Source organism: Megalobrama amblycephala, linkage group LG16 (genome assembly GCF_018812025.1).
Source record: "Megalobrama amblycephala isolate DHTTF-2021 linkage group LG16, ASM1881202v1, whole genome shotgun sequence".
Lineage (NCBI taxonomy): Eukaryota > Metazoa > Chordata > Actinopteri > Cypriniformes > Xenocyprididae > Megalobrama > Megalobrama amblycephala.
This window is the reverse complement of record NC_063059.1, coordinates 38,294,168-38,305,596: the sequence shown is the minus strand read 5'-3', so window position 1 is coordinate 38,305,596 and position 11,429 is coordinate 38,294,168. Positions and strand designations below refer to the sequence as shown.

Genomic DNA, 11,429 nt, shown 5'->3' with positions numbered 1-11,429 from the left:
AAGTCACCTTTATTTATAAAGTGGTTCCCAGGTTCCTAACTGACGACGAAGACTTAACAGAGCAGCCATCAAGTGTTAGACAGTATTCTAGGTTATTACATACAGAGGTTTTTGGTCCAATAATAACAATATCTGTTTTATCTGAATTTAGTAGTAGGAAATTACTGGTCATCCAATTTTTTTATGTCAGCCATGCATTCTGTTAATTTTGTGAATTGGTAAGTTTCGTCAGGGCTCAAAGAAATATAGAGCTGAATATCATCAGCGTAACAGGGAAAACTAACGCCATGCTTCCTAATGATATCTCCCAAGGGTAGCATGTACAGAGTGAAAAGCAATGGTCCTAGTACTGAGCCTTGCGGTACTCCATATTGAACATGTGATCGATATGACATTTCTTCGTTTACTACTACAAACTGATAACGGTCAGATAAGTATGATTTGAACCATGACAATTCAGTTCCACTAATGCCAACATAATTTTCGAGTCGAGACTTTAAAAGATTGTTGTGATCGACAGTGTCAAATGCAGCACTAAGATCCAGTAACACTAATAGAGAGATACAACCACGATCTGATGATAAGAGCAAATCATTAGTAACTCTAATGAGAGCAGTCTCAGTACTATACGGTCTAAATTCTCTGGAAATTCTGATGATTTCTTTTTAAGAAGGAACAGTTGTGAAATCCTTTTCTAGTATTTTTGACAGAAAAGGTGATGAGATCGGCCTGTAATTGACTAATTCTTACGATCAAGTTGTGGTTTTTTAATGAGAGGTTTTTAGCCAGCTTAAAAGTTTTCGATGTACATGACAAAGAGAATTTGATATTAAGAAGAGGATTTATGACCTCTGGAAGCATCTTTTTCTGCTTAGTCTTAGGGTTCTAGTTAAATCATCAAAATCAACAACAATAGACAATTTTCCTCTCCTAAAGCAGCGAATGAATGGAATTTTTCCTCAGGGACACTACAATGCCCTGTCTGACGCAATATTGTTGTAGATGGTTGAATGATTATAATTTGCTCTCTAATATTATCAATCTTGCAAGTAAAGAAGTTCATAAAGTCATTACTGCTGTGTTGTTTGGAAACATCAGAAGTTGAAGCTTTATTTCTCGTTAATTTAGCCACTGTATCAAATAAATACTTAGGGTTGTGTTTATTTTCTTCTAAGAGATTTGAAAAATAAGCAGATCTAGCAGTTTTAAGGCCTTTCTGTACTCAATCATTCTTTCTCTCCACGAAATGTGAAAAACTTCTAGTTTTGTTTCCTTCCAGCTGCGCTCCATTTTTCTGGCTGCTCTCTTAAAGGGATAGTTCACCCAAAAATGAAAATTTGATGTTTATCTGCTTACCCCCAGAGCATCCAAGATGTAGGTGTTTTTGTTTCTTCAATAGAACACAAATGATGATTTTTAACTGCAACCACTGCCGTCTGTCAGTGGTATAATGCAAGTCAGCGGGAACTTGGACTATAAGAGTAAATAAAACACGACAGACGAATCCAAATTAAACCCTGCGGCTCGTGACGACACATTGATGTCTTAAGACATGAAACGATTGGTTTGTGCGAGAAACCGAACAGTATTTATATCATTTTTTACCTCTAATACACCACTATGTCCAACGGCATTCATCACTCGATTCGTAAGGTCTGATCGCGCTCTGACAACGGCAGTGATGTCTCGCGCTCATTGAAGTATATGCGCGAGACATCACTGCTGTTGTCAAAGCGCGATCAGACCTCACGAATCGAGTGATGAATGCAGTTGGACATAGTGGTGAGTCTAATGTGCTGGAAAAGATAGAGTCAGTAGTTTCTGTTGCAACATTGAGTTCTTCTAAGCTATCTGGTATGCTAAGAAGATGAAACTGATCAAGAAGATTATTTATAAAGCAATCTTTAGTGATAGAAGTGATAGTTCTACCATATTTGTGGCAGAGAGGCAGTTTTGTAGCCTTGGCTAAATGTAATATACACAAGACTAGATAATGATCTGAGATGTCGTCACTCTGCTGTACAATTTTAATGGCATCAATATCGATTCCATGTGACAATATTAGATCTAAAGTATGATTACGACAATGAGTGGGTCCTAACACATGTTGTCTAACTCCAATAGAGTTTAGAATGTCTGTAAATGCCAAACCCAGTGCGTCTTTTTCATTATCTACACAGATATTAAAATCACCAACAGTTAGGACTTTATCTGCAGCCAGTACTAACTCTGATAGAAATTTTTGATTTTTGATTGTTGCTTACATTACATAATGTTACATGAAGCACCATCACTTTGAATTAATTATATTTGAAAGACTTTTGAGTAATACTGAAGATATTACTATAAATTACAGCAAAACTTCCCCTTTTGCCTTTCAGTCGAGGTTCATGTTGAAAACAGTAACCTTGAGGCATAGACTCATTTAAAGTAATGTAATTGTCTGGTTTTAGCCAGGTTTCTGTCAAACACAGCACATCTAGATTATTGTCTGTGATAATATAATTTATAATAAGTGCTTTTGAAGAAAGGGATCTAATATTCAGCAACCCAAGCTTTATAATTTGTTTATCAGCATTATATCTGTTTTTTATTTGTTGAACATCAATTAAATTTTTACCTTTAAATGGGTTTGGGAGTTTTTTGATGTGAACAGTGAGCCAGAGCTCTGATGACTGTTCACATCACGCCTGCCCAGCCAGAGACTCTTCACATCATGCCTGCTCAATTAGAGACTCTTCACAAGATAGCTGCCACCCCTGAGCCATCAGCCAAGATGGCTGCCACGCCTGAACCTACCAAGACAGCCACCTAGCCAAGACAGCCACCATTGTGTGTTTGGGGCCATCTGAGCACCCCTACCTAAAGGCAAAAAAAGGGGAACCGCAACCAAAGAAGAGAAACCCAATACCTCGTTAAATATTTATTCAACAAGCCACAAGAAGTCGGGAACACGTAGCCTATCATACAGAAAAATAACCCGAATAAATGCCCAATAACCAACAGTAAACCCAAATTAATAATAAATAAATACCTGACTAACCACGACAAACAAATCAACTTAAATAAAGACAAAATAAAGAAACAAGGGAAAAAAGCTTGTTTGCTGGTGTGTCTCCTCACTCCAGCCTCCTGTCCTCCATATAAGCACAAGCAACTAGAAGCAGGTGCACAAGGGCGGACCTGTTTGGGGCCAAATGCATCCTCTCCAGCCCCTGGCCCTCCAGCGACGGTCCAGCCCCCGTCCAGAGAGGACTCCAGCCCCTGACCAGCGTCCAGAGAGGACTTCAATCCATGAGCCAGAGTCAAGGTCCGCTCCAGGCCACAACCCCCTAACTCCATCAAAAAACCTGCACCACCATGGTCCCCTGAACTTCCCTTGATTGTCATGTTTCAGTCATGTGATCCTGCCATGTGCTCCTTTGTCATGTGCCTCCTTGTTTCATCTCACTAAGGATTGTTGGACTTCAAGCAGCGCTGCACAGACCGATTCGGCGGCTGACTTGAAGCAGTGAAGAAATTTTTTAGAAATTTTGTCCAACTTGATACAGCAGTGATGCCATGTGACTGTGATGAATGGCATCAAAGTACCACGAGAGCAATTTGACAGCAGCCGGCTGGTTCATTCTGCGCAGCACCTCAAGAGCGGCTGCACAAGTGAATTTATTTAACTTCAGCTGTGATAAAGTATGCATATGCAGCATGAGCATCACTACGGGAAGCAGAAAGTGTCTGACTTTATGTCTCTGTTTTCAGCTCCTCCCCGCCTGCATGTGACTACTCTCGCCGATCCAGCCGGGATGCTAAGCTAAGTCTGTTTTTTGTATTTCTGTCCATGTTTTGCGATATAAATAAACTGTACATGGGTTCTCCAAGACTTGCCTCCAGTGGATCCATTACACTATCTATCTATCTAGAAGTTTGTAAGCAAGTTATTCATATTTTGCTGTAGTGCCAGTAATATAATTTTATGTTTCCACACATTCTTTTTGACATTAATTGTATTAATCCAGTAAGATTTTTGTATGCACAAGGAGTCTGGTATGATCCACACGGACATCTGAGCCCCTGCCCCTTTGATTGCGAAAGTGAAAGTTCCCATTTCTCCCCCGGAACGCGATTTCTACCGAGGGAGAACAATTTAGAGAGGGAAGAGCAAAAAATTTAGATTGCAACGCAGCCAGTGACATCTCTGGCCAATGTGAATTAAGACATGCCTACAGGAATAGAGAGCAAGTCAATAAAGTTGGAATAATTAATGGTCTAAGGTGCTGGAAAACGACTGTACTGTTTGTACTGTTTTACCATTTATTTATTTTTCTCATAGGCTGCAATTTATAAATGCACATGAAGTATAGGTGCGTTCATGCGGCCTCGTAATTCCTGTAGTTACGAGATTCTAGCTTGTAAAAAGCGTTCACGTCCTCGTAGAGCTCGTAATTACAGCTTGTAAGCTGGGAGTTTTCTGAAAGCTCCCAGATGTACCACGTGGCCGCGCTGTACCACCTGACCGCTGTAGATTCATTTCGTCGATAGTGCTGCCATGGAAACGCATAATTCCCAGTTCAAGGACCAAAAGGACGTGAACAGCTCCGAATATAACGTCACGTGATGTCATTTCAAGATTCCGGTAAATACGAGGTGACGTGAACGCAGCATAATACTAATGTTGTCCACCAGAAGGAGACACAGGATAAGAAATCATTTGATCTCATAGCTCAAAATCTGTGTAAATGGTTCAATTTAAATAGATTGACTTGCAGAAATCTGTGATCTCCTAATCCTACTTCATGATCATTATGAATGATCGCATCGCTAACATTTTTCCACTATAGTTTTCAGACGGTCCATATGGGATCCAGCGAATACAACCAACTTTACCGCCCAATAAATGTGTCATGCTGTACTGTATGCTAACATTATACGAAGCTAATGCATGAAATCAATTATTCAGGGACAAACACACAAAATGTGCACCGAGCGCGTAACGTGACGTCATCACCGCTCGCGCTACAAAAAGTGAAAGTAAATTAACAGAGTTGATGTTTCTCCATTTAAACAACCAGGAATATCAATGTGTTTTTAGAGGAACCTTTATAAAAGGTAAGTCGTGAATTTACGTGTAGATACTTGATAGAAAATGTGGACGAGTTTTTTATAAATCATTTAATATATAATTAAATGTTGATCAAGATGAGTGTTCAGGTCTCGACTCTCGAGACAGGTGACTTCCGCATTATCTGAAGAACGTAAATAATTCTTTGAAATGCGTTTGATATTTTTCGTTTCGAAGCACATTAACATGGTTATATTGTTTCGTGTTGTCTGTGGTTTATTTTAGCATTTGTGTGAACATACAATAACATTGTGTATTTGAGTGAACGCGCGTCTCCTGTCTGAGGAAAAGCTGAATTATTGTGTTTGTACAAGATCTTCCATCCAGAGTCAGTGTTGGAGATCAGATTCTGTTTCAACTGTTCAGATTCATCATGGATGACACACAAACATCCAGAGATGAAGATTTTTCTCCAGGATTCAGGTACTTTGAATAAACACCAGATTAAATCACCTTTAAATTATGATTAAAGGTCTAAAGATAGTCAGATATTTTGTTAGGATGCAAAAAGATGTTTGATGATAAATGCTTGTAAGACCTTATCTTAAAGTGATTATAATCATAAAGGATCAAATCTGTTCTGTTATAGTTCAGTTCATCAGAAGAGATCAGAACCAGAGTCCAGCTGTGTGTCTATGAGGAGTGACGAGTCTATGGGTCAACCAGTACATTTTAAGAGTGGAGATACACAGACTGATCTCAGGTATAACATTTCTATAAAAATATGATTATAGTATGGCAAAATACTAAACATTGTACAAGAATAACTATTTATTATCAGAATATTATTCTGATAATTAATAATTATTTGTTTACTTTAAAGTATATAGTGTTTCTCACACAGAGACACACATCTATGAGAGTGCTTAGTTTAATGTACAGTTTTTGTATCAACAGTGTAAATATAAAAACTTGAGGATAAAAGAATTTACGAAGGTTTTACATTATTTAAATCATAATACAATCGTTTAAATCATTCACTTTATCTCTCTTTGTTACAGTTCAGTTGATCAGAAGAGATCAGAACCAGAGTCCAGCTGTGTGTCTATGAGGAGTGACGAGTCTATGGGTCAACCAGTACATTTTAAGAGTGGAGATACACAGACTAATCTCAGGTACAGTTTCTACAAAGCCGATTCCAAAAAAGTTGGGACACTGTACAATTTGTGAATAAAAACAGAATGCAATGATGTGGAAGTTTCAAATTTCAATATTTTATGCAGAATACAACATAGATGACATATCAAATGTTTAAACTAAAAAAAAATTGTATAATTTTAAGGGAAAAATAAGTTGATTTTAAATTTCATGGCATCAACACATCTCAAAAAAGTTGGGACAAGGCCATGTTTACCACTGTGTGGCATCCCCTCTTCTTTTTATAACAGTCTGCAAACGTCTGGGGACTGAGGAGACAAGTTGCTCAAGTTTAGGAATAGGAATGTTGTCCTATTCTTGTCTAATACAGGCTTCTAGTTGCTCAACTGTCTTAGGTCTTCTTTGTCGCATCTTCCTCTTTATCTTCCTCTATGGGTGAAAGATCTGGACTGCAGGCTGGCCATTTCAGTACCCGGATCCTTCTTCTACGCAGCCATGATGTTGTAATTGATGCAGTATGTGGTCTGGCATTGTCATGTTGGAAAATGCAAGGTCTTCCCTGAAAGAGACGACATCTGGATGGGAGCATATGTTGTTCTAGAACTTGGATATACCTTTCAGCATTGATGGTGCCTTTCCAGATGTGTAAGCTGCCCATGCCACACGCACTCATGCAACCCCATACCACCAGAGATGCAGGCTTCTGAACTGAGCGCTGATAACAACTTGGGTTGTCCTTGTCCTCTTTAGTCCGGATGACATGGCGTCACAGTTTTCCAAAAAGAACTTCAAATTTTGATTTGTCTGACCACAGAACAGTTTTCCACTTTGCCACAGTCCATTTTAAATGAGCCTTGGCCCAAAGAAAATGCCTGCGCTTCTGGATCATGTTTAGATATGGCTTCTTTTTTGACCCGGCAACGGCGAATGGCATGGTGGATTGTGTTCTCCAACAATGTTTTCTGGAAGTATTCCTGAGCCAATGTTGTGATTTCCATTACAGTAGCATTCCTGTATGTGATGCAGTGCCGTCTAAAGGCCCGAAGATCACGGGCATCCAGTATGGTTTTCCGGCCTTGACCCTTACGCACAGAGATTGTTCCAGATTCTCTGAATCGTTGGATGATATTATGTACTGCAGATGATGATAACTTCAAACTCTTTGCAATTTTTCTCTGAGAAACTCCTTTCTGATATTGCTCCACTATTTTTCACTATTTTTTTATCCTCTGCCCATCTTGACTTCTGAGAGACACTGCCACTCTGAGAGGCTCTTTTTATACCCAATCATGTTGCCAATTGACCTAATAAGTTGCAAATTGGTCCTCCAACTATTCCTTATATGTATATTTAACTTTTCCGGCCTCTTATTGCTACCTGTCCCAACTTTTTTGGAATGTGAAGCTCTCATGAAATCCAAAATGAGCCAATATTTAGCATGACATTTCAAAATGTCTCACTTTCAACATTTGATATATTTTATTCACAATAGAATATAGATAACAAGTAGATAACAAGTTTATGAGATTTGTAAATTATTGCAAATTATTGCATTCCTTTTTTATTCACAATTTGTACAGTGTCCCAACTTTTTTGAAATCGGATTTGTATTTAATATCAGAATATTATTCTGATAATGAATTATTTTTTCTTTATCTGATATTACAGCACAGAGACACACATCTATGAGAGAGCTTAGTTAAATGTGCAGTTTTTGTATCAACAGTGTAAATATAAAAACTTTAGGCTTTATTGTGGATAAAATAATTTAAGTGTTTTTCGTCATTTAAATCATTCACTTTATCTCTTTTTGTCCAGCTGTGTGTCTATGAGGAGTGACGAGTCTATGGGTCATAAAATACATTTTCCGAGTGGAGATACACAGACTGATCTGAGGTATAATGTTTCTGTAAAAGATATGCATTGATTATGACACAGAATGCTAAAAGACATTGTGCTTATTAACTCTTGTAATAATGTGGTATTCTAATTTTACAGCCATGAAGTCCTCAACAGGTTTAGATCAAATCTGATGAAGAAGTTTGAGTGTCTGTATGAGGGAACAGCACAGCAGGGAAACCCAACACTCCTGAATGAGATCTACACAGAGCTCTACATCACAGAGAGTGAGAGTGGAGAGATCAGTAATGAGCATGAGGTGAGACAGATTGAGACACAATCCAGGAGAGCAGCAACAGAGGACACACCGATCCAATGCAATGACATCTTTAGACCTTTACCTGGACAAGACAAACCCATCAGAACTGTGCTGACAAAGGGAGTCGCTGGCATTGGAAAAACAGTCTCTGTGCAGAAGTTCATCCTGGACTGGGCTGAAGGGAAAGAGAATCAGGATGTCCAGCTCATATTTCCAATTCCTTTCAGAGAGATCAATTTGATGAAGGACAAAACACTCAGTCTTTCTGATCTTCTTCATGACTTTTTCCCTGAAACAAAAGAAATGGAAATATCCAGTGACAAATATAAAGTGTTGTTCATCTTTGATGGTCTGGACGAGTGTCGTCTGTCTCTGGATTTTCAGAGCGATGTGAGGTTGTGTGATGTAAGTGAATCAGCCTCAGTGGACGTGCTGCTGACGAACCTCATTGTGGGGAATCTGCTTCCCTCTGCTCTCATCTGGATCACCTCCAGACCAGCAGCAGCTGATCTCGTCCCCTCTGAGTGTGTCCATCGAGTGACAGAGGTACGAGGCTTCAATGAGCCACAGAAGGAGGAATACTTCAGGAAGAGAATCAGTGATCAGAGTCTGGCCAATACAATCATCTCACACCTGAAGTCATCAAGGAGCCTCGACATCATGTGCCACATCCCAGTGTTCTGCTGGATCTCAGCCGCTGTTCTAGAGAAGATGTTGAGTGAAGCAGAGAGTGGAGAGATTCCCAAGACTCTCACTCAAATGTACACACACTTCCTGATCCTTCAGACCAACATCAAACATGAGAAGGACTATGAGAAGAACGTGACAGATGAAGACATGATCCTCAAACTGGGGAAACTGGCTTTTCAGCAGCTTGTGAAAGGCAATGTGATCTTCTATGAGGAAGACCTGAGAGAGTGTGGCATTGATGTGACAGAAGCATCAGTGTACTCAGGATTGTGCACTCAGATCTTCAGAGAGGAGTTTGGCTGGTATCAGGGGAAAGTCTTCTGCTTTGTTCATCTGAGCGTTCAGGAACATCTAGCGGCTTTATATGTGCACTTCTCCTGTACAAACAACAACATAAATGTGTTTGAGCAAATCACTAAACAGAGTTTGCGGTCTAAAGTTAAGGAGAGTTTTAAAAGTGTTTCATTATCTGAGCTGCATCAGAGAGCTGTGGATGAGGCTCTACAGAGTAAAAATGGACATCTGGACCTTTTCCTGCGGTTTCTTCTGGGTCTGTCAGTGGAGTCTCATCAGATTCTCCTACAAGGACTAATGAAACAGAGAAGAAGCAGATCTGACAGCAATGAGAAAACAGTTGAGTACATGAAGAAGAAGATCAGCACCATTGACTCTCCAGAGAAATACATCAATCTGTTCCACTGTCTGAATGAACTGGGTGATCATTCACTAGTGGAGGAAATACAACAGTATCTGAAATCTGGAAGAATAAGTAAAGCCAAACTCTCTTCATCTCAGTGGTCAGCTGTAGTTTTTGTGTTGTTGACATCAGAGAAGAAGCTGGATGAGTTTGATATTAATACATTTGTTGGAGGAAATTATAAATATAAAAAACTGAAGGTTTTTCTGAAGCTGCTGCCTGTGATTAAAGAATCCAGATCAGTTCAGTAAGTATCTTTGAGAACAATCACTTCACTGTTAAAACATTAAAAGAATAATTAAGGAATAATTGACTCCGGGACATTGAATTATTAGAAAATAATGCACACCCAAATTAGTAATGCGGCCACGACTCGAAGCGGATTTTCTAATAATTCAACGGCCCGGAGTCAAATATTCTGCTTATACTACAGTTACCACACCTCAAAACATTGTTCAGATGTTGTATTTCAAGACATTTGTCATGTTTTTGTCCTTAAAACACTCTTGTGTGGGACTAATTTCTTACACATCTCATCCCAATCCTCTGTTGCTAATCCCAATGCATCATTTCAGAACTAGTAACAGAGGCTTGAGCCATTGATAGCAGAATAATACAGTTATTAATGCAGTTATAAGAGAGAGAGAGAAAGAAAGAGAGAGAGAGAATAAGCAGATGTGAATTAGTCTACCTGAGTCTGTGCATCTCTCAACAGTGTTCAGCAGCATTGTCTCTAATAATATGAAACTGTAAGTTTATCTACATCAAGAACCACAGTTATTTCCTCACTGGTGAGAAATGTCATGTAGCTTTTAAGTTACTAAACTATTTAACTGATCAATTCATCAGAGCAGCGCGGACAACACGTTTCTGTGTGAGTGTGTGTTTGTACTATGTGAGAGAGAGTAGGAGAAAGAGAGTATAACCTTTCAGGACATAATAATACATATTTTGTGGCAAAAACCTTGACAATAATTTGTTGTTTTTATCATATTGTTTACTATATTTATTTACTTGGTCAGTGTCGTTGTGGATTTTGTTTCTTTTGCTGTTGTAGGCTGTAAGGACCTTATGAAATAAGTAAATAACTTTGGTGAAGTGATATGAACTGTAATGCGGTCAAGACCTGCTAGAACTACTTCAGCCGTGTGTTTCCCTGAAAATAATTACACACCTTAGAACATTCGTCAACCAATCAGATTCAAGCATTCAACAGCTCCATCTATAAAAGTTCATAAATCTTCAGTGCTGCAGAAGTTGTCCAGAGTTTAGTGGTCAGTATTTTGATGTGTTTTCTAAACCGTCACAATGTAAAATTCCTTCAGACAAAGTCAGTGTTTTCGCACATAAAGAAGGAATTTAAACATTTAAATAAATGACATAAAAGAATTTAAGATATTTGATGTATGGTTAACATAGCAGAGTCGTACATTTTACTGTCAGATGAACAATTAAGACTCATATCACTGAGTATCTGAAGTTAGTGCAGGTTCTCCAGTAAAGAGCAGATGTAATGTGTAGCAGCGGCTCCACCATAACAAGAATAGCAATGTACAGTGAGACATTTAAGATTATTTAATAAGTCATTACTTTTACAAATAATTGGAATAGAATTTCAAAAATTTATTGATACGAATATTTTGTGTGTGAGTGGATTCTGACTAAATGAA

At 38.6% G+C, this 11,429-nt stretch overlaps 2 protein-coding genes across 10 annotated transcripts in view; one reads left to right on the top strand and one right to left on the bottom strand.

Annotated features, from left to right (window-relative positions):
• The window catches only part of LOC125248560 (NACHT, LRR and PYD domains-containing protein 12-like), a 1,264,817-nt gene that overhangs the window by 399,922 nt on the left and 853,466 nt on the right, over window positions 1-11,429 (bottom strand). The gene's annotated exons all lie outside the window — the stretch shown is intronic.
• LOC125248571 (NACHT, LRR and PYD domains-containing protein 3-like) overlaps window positions 4,639-11,429 on the top strand; it is a 46,827-nt gene continuing 40,036 nt past the window's right edge. Inside the window, exons 1-6 of one of the 9 annotated variants that reach the window (XM_048160544.1) lie at window positions 4,639-5,103; window positions 5,444-5,539; window positions 5,711-5,819; window positions 6,118-6,231; window positions 8,033-8,110; window positions 8,213-10,006. In XM_048160544.1, coding sequence (XP_048016501.1) covers window positions 5,043-5,103; window positions 5,444-5,539; window positions 5,711-5,819; window positions 6,118-6,231; window positions 8,033-8,110; window positions 8,213-10,006 — 2,252 coding nt within the window. In that variant the 5' untranslated portion in view covers window positions 4,639-5,042. Of the gene's footprint in view, window positions 5,104-5,430; window positions 5,540-5,705; window positions 5,820-6,117; window positions 6,232-8,032; window positions 8,111-8,212; window positions 10,007-11,429 lie in introns of all 9 variants that reach the window. The other 8 variants (XM_048160545.1, XM_048160543.1, XM_048160551.1 and 5 more) reach the window with 8 other exon arrangements.